This window comes from Thamnophis elegans, chromosome 3 (genome assembly GCF_009769535.1).
Source record: "Thamnophis elegans isolate rThaEle1 chromosome 3, rThaEle1.pri, whole genome shotgun sequence".
In the NCBI taxonomy this organism is placed as follows: Eukaryota; Metazoa; Chordata; class Lepidosauria; order Squamata; family Colubridae; genus Thamnophis; species Thamnophis elegans.
Window position 1 is genome coordinate 34,611,790 of NC_045543.1, and position 18,765 is coordinate 34,630,554.

At 39.9% G+C, this 18,765-nt stretch overlaps 1 protein-coding gene across 4 annotated transcripts in view; it reads left to right on the forward strand.

Moving 5' to 3' along the window:
• COL6A3 (collagen type VI alpha 3 chain) overlaps positions 1-18,446 on the forward strand; it is a 136,795-nt gene extending 118,349 nt beyond the window's left edge. For 2 of the 4 annotated variants that reach the window (XM_032212901.1, XM_032212902.1), the window contains 4 exons: positions 970-1,140; positions 1,254-1,304; positions 16,593-16,763; positions 17,665-18,446. In XM_032212901.1, coding sequence (XP_032068792.1) covers positions 970-1,140; positions 1,254-1,304; positions 16,593-16,763; positions 17,665-17,705 — 434 coding nt within the window. In that variant the 3' untranslated portion in view covers positions 17,706-18,446. Of the gene's footprint in view, positions 1-969; positions 1,141-1,253; positions 1,305-7,309; positions 7,397-16,592; positions 16,764-17,664 lie in introns of all 4 variants that reach the window. The other 2 variants (XM_032212903.1, XM_032212900.1) reach the window with 2 other exon arrangements.
• The last annotated feature ends 319 nt before the right edge of the window (positions 18,447-18,765 follow it).

Here is an 18,765-nt window from a genome sequence, read left to right on the forward strand (position 1 = left end):
AAATCTCTTTTTTCCTCCGAGCTTATATTTAGGTCACACCATTGTCTAATTCTAACACAATTAAGGTTTTATTCAAATAATCCTAAATCCTCCAAACAACGGCTACTCTGCTTTTTGTATTGAGAAGAGCCTGGGAATCTCAGCTCTTGCCAACCCATAAGACTCTAAGATTGAAAAATTCAATTTCCTTCTCCTGGCAAGTACTTTAAAAGTGTGATAGTGCTGTAGGAAGCACTTCCAGAACTAGGCAACACGCGACAATTTCACAGTATAGCTTAATAATCAACTTCCTTGCAAACTCTGAGTTCACGTGCCCTCAGTTGAGCAGTATAGTGAGTGCTGACATCAGTACAGTATTGGTCCTTAATTGAGAAGGTCAACAAATTCAAATAAGTGGACAGGAAGTAGAATAAAGGCTCCACAGGAAAAGATGTGCTGAAATTCACTTTCTACATCTAAGAAGGTACATGTCTTATAAGAAGGGTATTATTTGTACTGAGGGTAGGATTGGCCCATTGGTAATAAAATAAGAACAGTGTAATTTCAGGAAACAACCATACAGATCCAGTGGGTTGTAAAATTTGCGACTATATCCTTTTTGCATTTTCTCCACTCTGCTTTTTATATTTCTGACTGCTACTCTGCACTGGATTTGGCTAATGACTTAACAGAGGCATGCAGAAATATAGCACTTTTACAGCCCATCTGTGTAAGACATGAGTCAATACAATATTTATACTCATGCACTGGCTGCCTGGCATATCTTTGATTTTATTAGCAGTGCAAGATTATTATTTTCCATATAGTTTCTGTAAAAATCATTAGTGAAAGATTGTATTCTACTTCTTTTTTGTTTGTTGAAAATGTTTATTTTTGGGGGCGGGGTTTGGCATCTTGTGCCTTTTTCGAAGCTTTTAATATTTTCAGGGTCATTTAACCTTTGCACATGTTGAAATTCAAATTTAACAGATCCTTGCTTACTGGACCTTGACATGGGCACGCAGTGCAAGGAGTATCAGGTTAAGTGGTACTTTGACTACAAAAACAAGATCTGCACCCAGGTTTGGTATGGTGGGTGTAACGGTAATGCCAATAGATTTGAGACAGAAGCTGACTGCATTAGCAGATGTATGAAGCCATGTAAGTACCAAATAGGATTAACCCATTTTGTACTTTCAATATTGTGAAATAAAGTTTCCAAACAGAGGGGAAAAATAGTTTAAACACAAATTCCACACACTTTTTCTCTACAGCAGATGAGAAAGACATGCAGCTTCCTTTCCATGAGAAAAGTCATTTGTCAGGTAAAGTCAGAAATGGAGAGGATTGTACTTCCAACCATTTGTCCTAAAACTGTGTCTTGGATGCTTGTCATGGCCGTTGGTCAAAGATAACCATACAGTGTGCCTTCATGTTGTTTTTTCACAATAATCATCCCATATTTTCTGTCTCTGTTTGCATGCAACCTTAATATCTAAAAAGAAACCCCAGTATTGGTGTAAAAATATTATAGAATGCAGCTACAATTTATTTATTTCCTACGTGGAGAGGGCAGTCTCAGTTGTCAAAAAGTACTTCGTCAAGAATGGTAGACAAGTTTCAGATTCCATTGTGGAGGAACTTCATAATGTTGCTTTAACTTTGTGGCAAGAAATAGTGCCTGCATCTGGGGCACAAAAATCCAGATTACCATAAGGTTGTAGCAAGGAGACAGGGATTTTCTTTTTGCAGACCAAATATGGTTACCTTAGTTAGTAGGAGCTTGTTGAACTTCCTTTTTGTTTCTTTTAGTTGAAACTTCTTTCAGTTCTTTTTATTGTCTACATATGGACTTAAAAGAGATATTCTCTTTTTTTCATAGACAGTGTGGCCATTCCTTACCATTCAATCAAAACACACACTTAAAATGATGCCATGCAAGTTTTCTCCATCCTGCCCTGCATTGAGAACCCGATGCTAGCAGGAGTTTTAAAAACTCAAATACTTTCTTCCAAGACTAACATCTCTAAAGAAGTCAGGATTTGGGCCAAAGGGAAAGCTCTTCAAAGAAATTTAAGAAGCAGATCCTGTAAGGGTCGGGGTTGGTTTTTTGTTTTTTTTTGCCATCCACATCCTAGTTGGTTTTAGTAATAGGAAAATCTGAATGGGAGAATTAATAATCTTTGACTCTAAAAAGATAAAAGCTGCTAAGAATAGAATTAAATGATTCTAGAACTGAAATGTAAAAAACAAACAAACCTTGGACAGCCAGTTTAGAGAATATGGAGCTGAATGAGTTAATGATCTGGCTAAATGTAAGGCAACTTCCCGCATTGTATCCTAAGACCAAACTTTGTACATCAGAACATTTCACTTCACAGCTGGTTTGTGAGTCTGCATTATCAGTCAGCTGGTTATAAAAACTTTCAGTTACAAGTTCTTTGAAACCCTCTATTTAGAAATTCTCATAGATAAACAGTTTTAGAAATCTATGGCATAGGGGACTAGAAGACAACATATCTTTGGATCTTACATCCAAGCTCCATATTTAGATGGGTTTCTAGAACTTGTGGAGAATGTCCAAGTCACTGTACCTGCATATTCTTCTTCATCAGTGCTCTCTTTATGCTAATCTTCAAAGTAAACTTGGAACATTTCCAAGCACTGCCTTTTGGATATCAACAAAGAAGAAATAATATGTAATATGAACATTATTTCATTTTTCATGTTTCCAGAAGAATATCTTCTATTTCACCATTAGGAACATTTTGCTCTAAGGTCATGTGAAGATGGTGGATAGAACCAATAAGTAAATGCAATTTATTAGATGACAGAAAAGATGTTACTTCTTGTATAGCAATAAGTTAAAATCTTGATTTAACGGACAAGAGAAATATCTACAATATCTGAGTGTCCATCAAATATGAATGTACATTATTTAGATTTAGATTGTTTAGATTGTTTATTTGTATGCCGCCCTTTTCCCTGGGGGGACTCAGGGCGGCTCACAATCCGAAGGAAGGGGGGAAAACAGACTTTTACATATAAGACAGTACATGATTAAAAACGCAACATTCATACCATTCGGGCGGGTTACAATCTTTAGCCCCAGGCTATAATCTATAGTATTTCCATATTTAAATCATTCACAATTGTTGTAAATTGACACGATGACATAAATGGAAGCAAGTGACATAAAATAAGTCAAATGTCCAAGAGGTTTTGTGTGAATGGATTAGGCTTCAGATGATTTTTTTTTAAGAACATCCAAAAATGCAGGTCATCCCCAAGTTACATAATCTTTGGTGGCTAGTGCTGAAGTTCTATATGCCTAACCAATAAGAGAAGCCTATTTATGTTTTCTTGAAAATCTATTAGGACCAAGCGTGGAGGTGGGAGATGCAGGGATAGGACTTCACAAATATTAAACCACTCACAATAAGCAATCAATCAGAATTTGGAGACACTAATGCCAATATACATATGTATTGTTTTATAATACTTCTTAGTTATCTACTAAATATAAAATATACAACAGCTGCTTTCTTCTCTTGGTTATCCATTGCTTCTTGGATTGTTACCAATAGGTATGGTGATATAGGAATGTTATTCTCTCTTGCTTAAGCTTTCTTATAAACATCTGAAAATTGCCAATGTTTACTGTGACATTAGGTTAATATTCTCTGGAGAGACATTATCTAGGAATGTGATGTGATGCAGAATTCCACAGACTTCTCCATCATTATTTCTAAATAGTGGCTCTAGGAATACCAATCTCCCCATCTTTCCACTTATCCATACCTATCTGTCTGATCCTGTAGGAGTTCCTGCTGTGGCATAATGCTAGTCAAGGAATGAAATAGCATAATAGCTAGGTAGCAAAATCTAATCTTGGTATTCTGCACTAACAACTTCAAATCAGAGCATTTGGATCATTGCCATCTCTGATGAAAACATGAAATAATTGACAAAGTTATCTTGACATTATTCACTTTATAATAATATCTCTGCATTTGCTCAAATATTTTTTTCTGAGCACATGTCCTATAGGTGGAAGGCCACTGCAAGTTCAATTCTCATCATCAGCAAATGGGACTAAGAAAAATTCCAGCTTGAAATCCTGGAATTCTTACATATCAGGGTCAATACTACTGAGCTAGCACAGATTATCAATGTAACCAAGATTTAGAAGAGCCCATTAAAAACATAAGCATGGAAATGTTTAAATGCTAAATATTAAGAAGATAAAAGTATACTTAGGTAATTCATTGTTGACAACAAAAAAAGTGAAGGAAATAGGTTTACATTTGTTTGCTATAGTAAAATAAGAAACTGAAGCTGAAGCTCTTGGAGAACAAGAGAACATAAAGTGAATGGAAACTTTGAGAAGTTCATGAAAAATAATAACATTTCAGTTATCCCAAGGATCTGAATAGTTAAAGCAACCCCCTTTTTAGTAGTAATATAAAATACTGAAATGGGCATTGCAAAAAATGAAATAAAAGATTTTTTTTTCTAATTATGGACCTGAAGATGGTTACTAAGAGGCAATCAATCAATTGGTCCTAGAAACAAAAAAGACCAATTGCCTCATTAAAGCTTTTTTAAAAATTGAAACAAGCAGAAACACACATTTAGTGCATCTCATGCACATGAATGAAGAGCTTTGGGTGGGGGACTATATTTGGGGAGTTTGAGGAAAGATGAGGAGGAAAAGATCAATGAGAACCCTTGAATGACTTTGGAGAAACTATGGATTGTCATATGCCTGACATACTGTAGGTTGAGAAACCAGGCTTAATAGCAGTAACTGTGAGAGGGATGTATTTTAATGGACAATCAATTAAATATGGGCCAACAGTGTGCAGCGGCAGACAAAAAAAACCCAACACAATCCTAAATTGTATTTACAGAGGGATTCAATCAATATCAATACCACTCTATAAAGCCTTAGTAAGGCCACACATAGAATACTGCATCCAGTTTTGGTCACCACCAGGGCTGGATTTTCCTATAGGCTAACTAGGCTTCAGCCTAGGGCCTCAAGATCAAGAGGGGCCTACATTCAAATTATTAGCAAAATTAAAATTACACTATTCTAAAAACAGTGAACACTAAAACACTGAACCGAAAATAAGGAGAAATTCTACGCATATGACTAATAAACAAACATAAAAATGTATTGGTTAAGATCGTTCCAGCACCTCAGCAGTTGGGGAGCCCGCCCATGTTCCCGGCACCGGTGGTCGGGCGAGAGGCGCGGCTGCTCCCAGTATCCGCCCTGTCGACGCGGAGCCCACCAGCGGCCAGGCAGGTGAGGGCGAGGAGGCTGAGCCGGGCAGCTAAGCGCAGCAAGGGAGGCGGCTGGCCTTGCTGCCTTTGCCGCAGAGCAGAGCCGCCCTCCGTCGGGAGGCCAGCTATATATATTGATATATATTGATATATATCACAGTAATGATGTATTTTATTGTCTCTCATGTAATTTACAAACTTAAAAATGGGAGGTGAAAGGGCCTCATAAGTGGAATAGCCTACGGCCTCTTTTCATCTAAATCCGGCCCTGGTCATCACACTATGAAAAAGATGTTGAGACTCTAGAAAAAGTGTTGAGAAGTGCAACAGGATGATTAGGGGCCTGGAAGCTAAAACAAATGAAGAACAGTTGTTGGGGTTGGGTATCTCTATTTAAATGAAAACAAGGGCCAGGGGAGATCTGATAGCCGTGTTCCAATATTTGAGGTGCTGCCACAGAGAGGAAGGGGTCAACCTATTTTCCAAAGCACCTGTGGGCCAGACAAGGAATAATGGATGGAAACTGATCAAGGAGAGATTCAAAACTAGAAATAAGGAGAAATTTTCTGACATTGAGAACAATCAATCACTGGAACAACTTGCCTTCAGAAGTTGTGGAAGTTTCATCACTGAAAGCTTTTGAGAAGAGACTGGACAGCCATCCGTCAGAAATGGTATAGGGTCTCCTGTTTGAGCAGGGGGTTGTTGTTGGACTAGATGACCTACAAGGTCTCTTCCAACTCTGTTATTCTAAATACATTATTCTACATACAAAACATGATTTATCCATCCCCAGGGTCTGGAACTTTAATTAACTAATTAGATTTCAATAGGGAGACATATTTTTATTTTGCACTATCCTAATTGTGTTTTTCTGACCTTAATTTTGCCTGAAGTATTTTTAAAACAAGGTGAAAATATAAACTAGTCAATTATTGAGCTAGAACAGCAACAAGAGATGGTTATTTGAAAAATCCCTGTTTCTTCCATGAAGCAGATGGAAAGGAATCAGCAAATGAACCCTATTGAATTATTGTCCAGTTTGATTGAAAACATATTGATACAAATTTTCATTGGAAGTTTATGAAACTTATTCTTGGTAAATTTGTTTTGGGACTGCTTGCCATTGGTTTCAGAAATATATTCAATAACATTTGTAATTAAGAGTATATAGTGAATAATCTTATCTATTTCACTGAAATCCAAATTTTTATACAAGATCATTTCCAGTAAGAACTAATCACAAACATTATTCTTATCATAATACCATCCTGTTAAATGATGGGATTCGTTAGCTGTTCAGTTAAAATTGGTGAAATAATAGGTATTCCATGATCCTTGTCTCTTCTATAATAGCAATCGGACCCCAAATTTTGTTAATAACAAACCTACAAGAAATCACAATGAAATGAACAAATACCCTTTGGCTATATGATAAACAATAATTTTCTCCACAAACTGTGCAGATACTTGATTGTTCATAATTTTTTTATTTGTGTAGGATAAACAGGGACGCAGTGGCTCAATGGCTGAGATTCTGAGCTTGTCAATCAGAAAGGTCGACGGGTTTAATCCCTAGGGCTGTGTAACTGAGTGAGCTCCCATTATTTGCCCCAGCTTCTGCCAAACTAGCAGTTCGAAAGCATGTAAAAATTCAAGTAGAAAAATAGAGACCACTTTGGTGGGAAGGTAACAGCATTCCGTGTGTCTTCGGCATTTAGTCATGCCAGCCACATGACCACGGAGACGTCTTTGGACAGCACTGGCTCTTTGGCTTTGAAATGGAGATGAGCACTGCCCCCTGGAGTCGGGCACGACTAGCACATATGTGCGAGGGGAATCTTTACCTTTTTAAACTGTTGTGAGGAGAAAATGAAGCACTGAAGAACTGTTGCATCTTCTTTTTAAGAAGACACTATACAATAATAACATGCAGAATTAAATTTAGTTTACATTTATTTCCACCCAGGCTCTAGGTTGTGCATGCTCATTATAGGCATCACAGCCATAGTAACATAACTGGTCTCAACATTTACAGGACAGAAAGTGCACATGAAGAATTTACCCAGGAGGAAATTTCCAAGAATGAAATTAAGAAGCAGAGCAAAAATGATAGCAAGAGAAGGTATGAGTAAAAGAAAAAAAATCTGAAATTAATTTGATCAAGGAAAATGTGTGTATTGAAAGATGATAGCTAGTAATCATCCCTAAAACAAAAACAGGCAAAGAGATAACTGAATAAAATTAGGTTTGTAATAAAGTCCTGAGCTCCATTCTAATCAGAATAAAAGATTCTTCACTAGATATGTGAACGGTTGAGTTTACTATAATCCACCTTCATAATCTTTTTGTTCTATTATTTCTTCTAACCATTTTTGAATTTTGGTCCAGAATTCTTTGGCTTTCCGACATGTCCACCACATATGATAGAAGGTCCCCTGTTGGTGGTTACGTTTCCAGTGATCCCTATTACTGTGGCAGGAATCCAGAGTCCCCCCCCCCACAGCGTAGTTGTGGGCATAAACTGAATCCCCTACATTAAAGTTCCTTATTTTGCTTGTTGAACCTGGGGGTGATGCGGCAGAGTAGTTTGGGTGTAGCTGGTCTAAGGGGAACCTTAGCCGGCGACCCATTAGAAGCTCAGAAAGGCTTCTCCCAGTGATAGCCCTTGGTGTGATGTGCTGTATGAGGAGGAATTGATCAACCCATGTTTGCCAATCTCCCAGGCCTATCCTGGATAGGGCCTCTTTTGCAGATCTCACCATTCTCTCCACCTGACCATTGGAGACCAGATGGAATGGAGCGACCAGGGCATGTATGATTCCCTGTGCTGCTAAGTAGGTCTCAAACTGCATGGCCGTAAATTGGGGCCCCTTGTCAGAGACCAAGATATCGGGCAGGCCGTGAGTGAAGAAAAGTCTCTGTAGTGCCTTGATGATCGCTTCTGCCGTGGTAGAGGTCATGAGGACTACTTCTAGCCATTTCGAGTAGGCGTCCACAACTACCATGAAAGTCTGGCCGTGAACTGGGCCAGCAAAATTTATGTGCACCCTAGACCATGGTGCTTGAGGTTGCTCCCACTCCTTAGCAGGCGCCTCTGGGGGAGCTGGTCTGGACTCCTGGCACGGTGTGCAGGTAGCCACCCATTCTTCTATCTCCCTGTCCATGTTAGGCAATCACACGTAACTCCTGGCCAAAGACTTCATCCTGACAATTCCAGGATGCCCTATGTGCAAAGCATCTAATACTGCAATGCGCAGTTTGGATGGAAAAACGACCCGGTCCCCCCACAGTAAACAACCATTTATTACAGACAGTTCATCATGTTTGCAGTAAAACATTGTAAATTCAGACCTGACAGGCCCCTTGGGCCACCCCCCTCCACACCCAGTTCAAAACCTGTTTGAGTGTAGAGTCTTTTGCAGAGTGGCGAGCAATGTCACTAGACGAGACAGGACCAGTCTCTAGGCAGTCAGTGAGGAGGACTGGCACCTCGGGGGTATGGCCAGCAAGCAGTTCAGACAGTGGGCATCGACTCAGGCGTCGGCATGCCCCAATGTAGAGCCAGGTCGATGGACGAGGCGATAACTGTAGGCCGTGAGGAAGATTGTCCATCTGGTCATTCGCGGCGACAAAGAAGAAGGAGTAGGCCAGTCCCCAGCAGCAAGCCCAGTAGTGGTTTGTGGTCCATGATGAGTTCAAAGTCACAGCCATAGAGGTACTCTTGGAACCTTTTAACACCAGCAACTGCAGCCAGAGCCTCATGGTCCAGTTGGCTGTAGTTCTGCTCGGCAGCAGACAAGGTTCGTGAGTAATAGGCGATGGGCACATTGGTTCCATTGGGCATGCGGTGACTGGGGATGGCTCTGATGCCAAATGGGGAAAGCGTCGCACGTTAGAACAAGTGGCAGGGTCTGGCTGTATTGGACCAAAAATGTGTCCACTGACAGCAGTCTCTTCACCACGGCAAATGCAGCTGCTTTGGCTTTGGCCCCAGGACCACTTTGTATTCTTTGAAAGAAGCCGATGTAAAGGTTCAGTAACTGTGGCTTTCTGTTTGAGAAAGATACTGTAGAAGTTAAGGAGCCTGAGGAACGCCTGCAGCTCAGTCTGATTGCGAAGTGTAGGGGCGTCCTGGATTGCCTTAATTTGTTTGTCGGTCAGGTGAATCCCACAGCTGTCGATGAGGTACCCTAGAAATTCAACCCTTGGCATGTTAATTTGGCATTTTTCCTTTTTGAGGCAAAGGCCTTTGTCTCAGATTCTGGCCAGAACAGATCACAATCTTTTAAATAATTGTGCCTTATTTGCAGCCAATACCAAGGTGTCATCAAAATAGGGGACGACTCCTGGAATCCCCTGCAAAAGCTGTTCCATGATGCTTTGGAACAGTCCAGGGGTGATACTAACTCCAAATTTCAGGCAGTTGCATTTGAATGCACCCCTGTGCATCACAATGGTTTGGGTCTCAGCCATGATGCCATCTACAGACAACTGCTGGTATGCCTGCGCCATGTCTAATTTTGCAAAAACTTTTCCGGGGCCTAATGAATGTAGTAAATGCTGTAAAATGGGTACAGGATAAGCGCTTTGTTGCAAAGCTTTGTTTATCGTGCACTTGTAGTCTGGGCAGATGTGGACAGACCTGTCAGACTTGACAGGTGTCACAATAGGGGTGTCCCAGCATACATGATCTACCTGCTCTAGGATTCCCTGGCCTATCAATTTGTCCAGTTCCAAATCAATTTTTGGGCGGAGAGCGAAAGGTACTCTCCTGGGTTTCAGCCTGATGGGGGCTACATTGGGGTCCAAATTAAAAGATACTGGGGTCTTCACATACTTACCTAGACCGGTGCCGAAGATGTCCTCAAACTCCTTAAGGAGTTCCTCAGTGCTTTTGCCTTGTATGGCGTTGATTCCGATCACTTCTAGGCCCAGGGCTTCGAACCAGTCAAGCCCCAGGAGGCTCTGCAGGTCTCCGTTGACTACCATCACTGGTAGCTGGCCACAGAAAGTCTTGAAAGTCTTCACCTGGAAGGTACCCTGGCCCATAATGGGGACTCGGTTCCTCTGGTAGTCGTGAAGGCGGATGTCAGGAACCCATAGATGCTGCTTCTTAAGGCTAGGGGTAGCCTGCTTGAGTGCTGCCCAAGGCACTATGGTCAAGGATGAGCCAGTGTCAATCTCCATTTTGCATGGAGAGTCCTTGATGAGGACTGTCAGCTTTTTTGGCCGCTTCGTGCGGACTTGGCCTATGGAGATGTGGTAGAATCTGACACTGAGATCCTGAAGTGAACCCACAGAATCAACAGTAATTTAAATCTTGTCTGAATTCTCCTCCAGATGATCTGTCTGGTCTCCTATATCTTGGAAATAGGGGAAGGAAAGGAGAAGTAGTCTATATTTGGGAGTAATTGGAATAATGTTTGGAAATGTTTGGAAATGTTTGGAAATGTTTGGAAATGTTTATTTCACTAGTATGCCGCCCTATTCCTGAGGGACTCAGGGCGACGAACAAACCAAAATGAGGGGGGGATACAAACAACAAACGAGACAAAAACAAGTTAAAAAGATAAACAACAGTCACAACAAATTCGAGTGGGGCTGGGAACTCATCAGCCCCAGGCCTGCCGAAATAGCCAGGTATTAATAGCTTTGCAGAAAGCCTGAAGGGTGGTGAGGGTCCGGATCTCCACGGGGAGATCGTTCCAAAGGGCTGGGACAGCTACAGAGAAGGCCCTCCCCCGAGTGGTCAACAGTCGACATTGGCTAGTGGATGGTATTCGGAGGAGGCCCAATCTGTGGGATCTAATTGGTCGTAGGGAGGTAATTGGCAGGAGGCGGTCTCTCAAGTACCCAGGTCCAATACCATGTAGGGCTTTAAAAGTAAAAAGTGCCCAAAAGGCAACCAGTGCAGCTCGCGGAGGATAGGTGTAATGTGGGTGGCTCACGCGGCTGCATTCTGGATAAGCTGAAGTCTCCAGATGCTCTTCAAGGGCTGCCCCATGTAGAGCGTGTTACAGTAGTCCAGTCTTGAGGTCACAAGGGCGTGAGTGACTGTTCTGAGGGCCTCCCGGTTCAGGTAGGGACGCAATTGGTGTACCAGGCGAACCTGAGCAAATGTCCCCCTGGTCACAGCCGACAGATGATGTTCTAGAGTCAGCTGTGGGTCCAGGAGGACTCCTAAATTGCGAACCCTGTCTGTGGGGCATATAATTTCACCCCCCAGCCTGAGAGATGGAATACAAGGCCAATCTTTGGCAGGGAAAAACACAAGCCACTCGGTCTTGTCGGGATTGAGTGCAAGCTTGTTCACACCTAGCCAGACCTGACAGCCTCCAGGCACTGGCACATCACTTCAACCACTTCACTGAGTTGGCACGGGGTGGACAGATACAGCTGAGTATCGTCCGCATATTGGTGGTCTTTTATCCCGTGCCATTGTATGATCTCACCCAGCGGCTTCATGTAGATATTAAATAGGAGGGGGGACAGGACCGAACCCTGCGGCACCCCATAGTTGAGGGGCCTAGGGGTCGATCTCTGCCCTCCGCCCAACACCAACTGCGACCTATCCGAGAGGTAGGAGGAGAACCACCGAAGAACGGTGCCTCCCACGCCCCGCAACTGCCGCAGAAGGATACCATGGTTGATGGTATCGAAGGGCGCTGAGAGGTCGAGGAGCACTAGGATAGAGGCATGGCCCCTATCCCTGGCTCTCCAGAGATCATCGATCAGCGCAACAAAGCAGTTTCCGTGCTGTAGCCAGGCCTGAATCCGGACTGAAAGGAATCCAGATAATTGGTTTCATCCAAGGACCGCTGGAGTTGAAAGGCCAGTACTAGTAGCAATTACTAGTAACTGCTTGAAATTGCTCCCAGTGGCTTCATAGTAATTTTAGATAGCAGGCAAGACAAATTGGAACTTTGTGGGATCCCCCAGCACAATGACTAAGAGATTTTTTTTCCAAAGGTAACTTCTGATAATTTCCAAAAAAAGTAAGAACCATGTCATCACAAGACAGTAGGTTTTCTCTTTAAAAAATACTACAGCCATTGGGATCAAAAGCAGCTAAAAGATCCAAGTTCAACAGGGCCACACATTTCTCTCTCCCAGTCGAAATTAAGGCGAACTCTACATGCTAAAAAGTTCCTGGAGTGACAAAAGCTGCCTTATTACTCAAGGTTTAAATATGAAATGTTGAATCCTGGCTTGTAGTTATAAAAACAGATGACATCTTATGTAAGGCTTCTAACAGTTTTAAATTTAAATCCTGGTCCTTCATGCTGCCCTTCACCTTTTTCTGGTGGAATACTTCCTAAGAAAACCTCATGAGCCAAAATAGAAGTTGACTGGAGAAATTTCCCTGTTATCCAACAATGCAACCGTCTTTTGGAGTAGTTACTATACAGTTTCTTTTACTTTTCTTTGCACAGATTGGAAGAACTACTTTTTATCCTTCTTGGTTTCAGGGATTTCACCAATAACAGAGTTACTTTTAAGTACCATTTCCTTTCAACCTCATATTTGGGTCCTTTCTTTGTTTTCAGAATTCAGTAAAGTCTTTGTGCAGCTTATATTGGCTGCTTGTATTGTCATGTCTCCATTCTGACAACACTCCACCCCCCAACCCAAGTTGTTTGCAATTTTGTATTTAGTTTCTTTTTTAAACTGCATCCTCCATTAGCTTCTCCTTTTGAGGAAGCCTATTTAGCATTAATCTTAACCGTCAAAATCTGTTTCTGGAATTCTAAGATCAATGTAATTCATTTAGTTTTAATTTTCTTGAAAATGTAAGATTGTTTCTTTTCCCCACATTCCCTGTAAAAAAGGAAGAAGCATTTGATGGTGCAAGAAGTAGAAACACAAATATTTCTCTTCTCTAATTTATTTAGCAGGATGTGGAATATCTCAGACGATTCAACAGAAGGCTGTAAGGCACAAATACACATGCGAGGAAAAGATACATTTTTACCAGCTGCTATTTAAATATTTATTTAAAAATAACATTTTTATTAAAATTTCAATTACAATAACAAAAGATAATACAAACTAAAAAGAAAAATAAACTTTAAAAGTGCAAGAAAGAAAAAAAGTAACAGAAGAAAGAAAGAAAATTATTTCTAAAGAATGTTGCTTTTCATGCTCAAAAGAAAGTTCATAGATACATTTTCTACTTGGATAATTGCAGATAGTCCTCTGTTAACAACCATTTGTTTAGTAATTGTTCAATGTTATGGTGCTGAACAAGAAGTCTTGCAGTCAATCCTTGAAGTTGCAGCTGTCGCCGTATCCCTCTGGTCATATGACAACTAGCTTGCAATTAATAATGTTGCAACATCCTGGGACCATGTGATTGCTATTTGTGATCTTCAGTGTCAGCTTCTCACAAGCAAAGTCAGGAAGCTAGTAGGAGGTCCCAAATAGTGACTAAGTGGTGCACCTGGTGACCACAACTGGGACTGCTACAACTGCTATTGTAAGTTGGCATGGTCATGTATTGCACTTTACAATTGTGTCATGTAACAACATAATTCCCAGTTCCAATCACTGTCATTAACCAAGGAATATCTATGCTCCACCCAAGTAACATAATTATATTTGCACACACATTCATTTTAAAAAAATGAATTAAAAACCCATTTTCATACCAGCAGCCTGCTCTCTGCAAATCACTTCAAATTTTGAAATGTCTTTATTCACATCAAATATTTTTAGCCACATATTTTCTTATATCCTGTAACTGCTTTAAATAAACAGAGGAGTCTGTTCTTCTTTCACTCTCCAGAAAGTATTCTTCCATTAGATAATATATCTGCAACTTATCCAAGGCCTTCTTGTGCCGTATGCTTTGTAGATTGTGCCTCACTACAAATTCAAAAGCCAAAAGGTGCTGTAAAGTACATGGGATGGGAAGATAGCATCCGTTAGCAGTCAGGTTTTTTCTAGCATTGCATGTCTGCCTGCTGTAGATGCCAGGCTATGCTGGGAAAACTGTCTTTGGTTATGAAGGTATTGAGAGCTCTAACATTAGCATCTTTTTGCCTTCAAACTGGGAGCACTGGACATCTGCAGTATTTTGATTTATTTTTTTAGGGAATCAATAACAAGTGTAAACTATTCCTGGTTTCATGGATGTCTTCTGAATCAAGGAAAATGTCCCATCATAGACTAGGATTATGTATATGAGTTAGACTCTTCACTTTGTTGAATAGAATATATCTTGCCAGGTATTTCTTTTAATTTAATAAATTTCTGATTCATGCAATGTTAGCAAACTCATGGAATTTAGGATGCTGTTGGTACATCATGCATATGCAAGGAAGTCATTCTACTTTGAATAATATACCTATATGTTCTTTTTTAAAACATCAGGCTTTGGATCATTTCAAATTTTATTTATCTGATTTGGATGTATTTGTTCAAATTTTTTTTTTTAAAAAGATCTTCAAAGTTACCCCCCTGGAAGCCCTGGAAGCCATCTTTTTCTTTGGATCTTCAGGGCTGCCACACTTAGTGCTGTGGGACTGACACCCCCTTCAGATTAAAAATACACGACAAATGAGAGATTTAATCTAAGTTTCTCTTTATATGAAAAATAAACAATTCATTTTAGATTTCAATGTTATATGAATATAGCAATAGTAACAGCATTTAGACTTATATACCGCTTCATAGTTCTTTACAGCCCTCTCCAAGCGGTTTAGACTCAGCATATAATCCCATGTGAGACTTGGAGGTAATATTGTTTATATGGATAAACTGGGCCATTTTAAAAAAATGTATGCGTTAATTAGGCTCAAAGGAACACCAGGTTGGACAGCATCAGTAGACAGATCATTAAAAAGATCAGTTTATGATGATGACAATATTATCAAAGTACCAGGACAATTTTCAACCATGACATTATTTCTTGGCACAAATACTTCAAATGACCTTCTTTTTTCCCATTACTTGGAAATTTAACCCAGACAGCTGAACATTAGAATGATGCAAATAATTATTTAATGAAATGGTTGTTTAAGCTACCTTTCAGAGATCATTAAGTAATTCTTAGACTTAAGAAAACACAGGCTAACACAAGATAACACATTATCTTGATGTTATTAAAAACTAAAAATATTTAAAACAAGCACAGAATAGGAAGGCAATATGTGTAACTTGTTTGATTAATTATATTTGAGCTGGATATCATTGTACTGAACACATGTATGCATACACACAGAGAGCCTTCCTGGATTTGAGCACAATTTCTGGTAGCTATAGAGGCATGTCCATGTAGTTTTCTTGGCAGCTATGTAAAAAATGCTTTGCCATATGCCATTGCCTTCTTCTAAGATATTTCTTTGACTTTCCAGTCTCTCTGGGGTTTTATGATCATCTCTCAACTGAGGACTAAGCAAATAAGACTCTCTTGGATTTTCCCGCCATATTAGCCAAGATCCTGGTAGCTATTACCCATTCAGCTGCATTCACATGTTTATGAGTGACATTTATAAAACAATACACTGAATCTATTGTGCTTAATGTACAAACAAAGTGTTGGTAGATCTGATATTGCTTAAGCAGAATGTAAAAGTCTAGCTGACTTTAGAAATTAATGAAGCAATATCAGAATTAATAACATTTCTCCACACACACACACACAGAGACACACACACAGACACACACACACACACACAGACACACACACACAATGCCCAGTTACTGACAAACCTTAACCCAGCAATTCTCAGATATTCCCATACTCTGGGGACCCATGCAGTTGTAGCTTCCAGATATTCTTCAAGGGCAGTCACATGTAGAATTGATACTTGCAAAATCATTGTTAGCAGGAACACGTTGTATATTTCTGAAGTTTGGGTTTTTAAAATTGAACTGTTCTATGTCTATTTTTACTTGAAATTTTACTTGAAATTTCTATTTAGCTTAATTCCATAGTTCCTTGTACTCTATCAATATTTAAAGGTATGACAAAGCAAGACCTAAAGTTCTCTTCTTTTTAAGATACCTTCCAGGAATTCCATTGGCCTTAACTTGTATTACTTCCTCATTTGAGGACGATTTCTCTCTTTTACAACAGATCATCCTTTATTTTCTTTTAATTCTGCATGCTGCTGTATATAATAAAACTGAATACTACTTTATATGTGTGTATTACTGTTCCAGAAGAAAGCATGCTCATTGTCACTGGAAATGCTTTATTGTGCATTGTTCAGGTGAATGTGTGTAAACTTTTTGGTGACTAACATTCACATAAAGTGTTCTTTTATTTTTTTTATACGAAGTGATGTACTGATTATTTGTCTTTTGGTTTGCAGGCACAGGTATCTGTCAGTTGAAGAAAGAAGATGGTACTTGCAGGGATTTTGTTCTAAAATGGTATTTTGATCCAAAGACCGGAAGTTGTGCTAGATTCTGGTATGGTGGCTGTGGTGGAAATGAAAATAGATTTAACACACAAAAAGACTGTGAAAAAGTCTGTGTTTCAGGTAACAAATAGATAATTGTTTAACTGCATTCTTTTATTTCTAAGAGCAAGTGATTAATAGGTGTGTAAAACAATTATGGTATGTTTCACTGTTACATGGCATTGTTTATATGGTAATATGCAGAGAGAGGTCATAGACATTGTATTGCCAAGTCCTAAAATGTAGTGCCAAAATGTTTCTAGTGGTTTGCTGTAATAAACCAAAATTTGAATCATAGACAAGAAAATATTTTTTAAAAGATAGTAAACATGTTTGGTGGCATAAAGTTGCTCAGCTTTCCATAGTGTATTTTAATATAGTTTCTGAGGTCTTTCTGATTATGTATATTTAGATAAATGAGAAAGGAAAGCCTGCCCAGGGTTGCATGTATAGAAGTCATCTAGACTGCATAGACACTTTAAGATTGAGGGTGTGGTGCAGGGATAGGTTGCAAGCGGTACGCCCCAGTATGAGTGTACCGGTGCCTGCCGGGAGCACCAAGTACCGTTCCGGTATGGTGCTCCGGAGGGCCCATCCGCCTGCCCGAGCTCCTTACCTGTATTTGAGCTCTTCGGCGCTTCCGCGCATACAGCGTATGGCATCTGTGCGATGCTCTGCTGAGCAGCTGCAGTATTGCAGAGGTGTCGTGGAGGTAAGGACGCATGCACGCGCTGCACACATGCATGTGGGGGACACCGGGTCCCGTTGCACTGTACCAGTTGCAACGGGATCCGGAACCCACCTCTGGTGCAGTGGCAAGCCACAGCTTACTCTATGCAGTCAGTCCTGGAACTGCTATAGAAAACAGCAATTGCTTCAAAATTCTTGCCTACCTTTATGTATTTTGTTAAATTAATCAGACAATATTTTCATGAAAATGTTTCAGAACTGAAATTTTAATAAAATATTGTTCATTTTCCAGCTCACATCAAGTCTGGTGTTGTGACAATGATTGGAACTTAATTACAGCAAAATATCAACAGATACCTCTAAGAAAACCAGGAGTCAGCCATTGCCAAAATACCCCATGTAGAAGCTAAGGGTATAAGGCTCCCTTGCACTGTGCTATTTCTGCTTTACTTTCTGCGCAAACCTTGAAGAAAGTATTTGCTGCACGATTTTATCAATATGGTGCTAAAGTGTTTGTGGATTGAATGCTCATTGTGTCTGGGATATACTCTGTAATTTCAACAGTATGTATTATTTTACCCACTACCAATTTTATTTGTTTCAACAAATTAGTGTTTACTTTGGATTCTACCAGCATTACCTATTTTGGCTATTGTAAGAATTCTAAAAGAATGTGGGGAAAAAACATTGCCACTGTTATATACTTGCTTTTATCATTCTCATAACTGAACATAACTTTAGATGGAAAGCCTTATGTCTGTTCTGGGGAAAAAAGGAGTCAACTTTTCATTCTACTTTTACTTTTGCTGGATTAGACTTTATATCAATTTTGCTTTATGTATGTGTGATCAATCGCACTAGTAACAAATTCAGCATTTGCTGATACTGGTACACTGCTGGGATAACAACAAAGTTCAAAAGTTTTTAAAATATGGTATAGAAGGTTTCTGGCAATCTTCTAATGTAATGTGTTTTATAATTTTAAATATTTTTTGCTGGGGTAAGAATTCTTCATTATTTTGTTTCTAGGAAATCTTTACAAAAGAACTTTTAAATAAAGTTTAAGTGAGATTTTGAAAGTCTCCGCATTTCATTGTGTATGTGGTGGTGCTTTTTACAATAAAACATGATTCTATAAAAATGGGTTTTGCCATCTGGTCTTGTGATTACACATCAAATGGAACTTAAGGCAGTAGCCAGAGCTTTGAAAGCTTAAAACAGCTTCCTGTTTTTTTGCCTGCCTTGAACAGCTAGATCATGGGTCCTCAAACTATGGCCCTTGAGGCAGATGTGGCCCACTGAAGCCATTAATCCAGCCCACACAGCACCATGACGCTGCCCTGCCCACACTACCCTGCTCACCGTTCAGCCGAGTGCTGGTGTCAGATCCCTA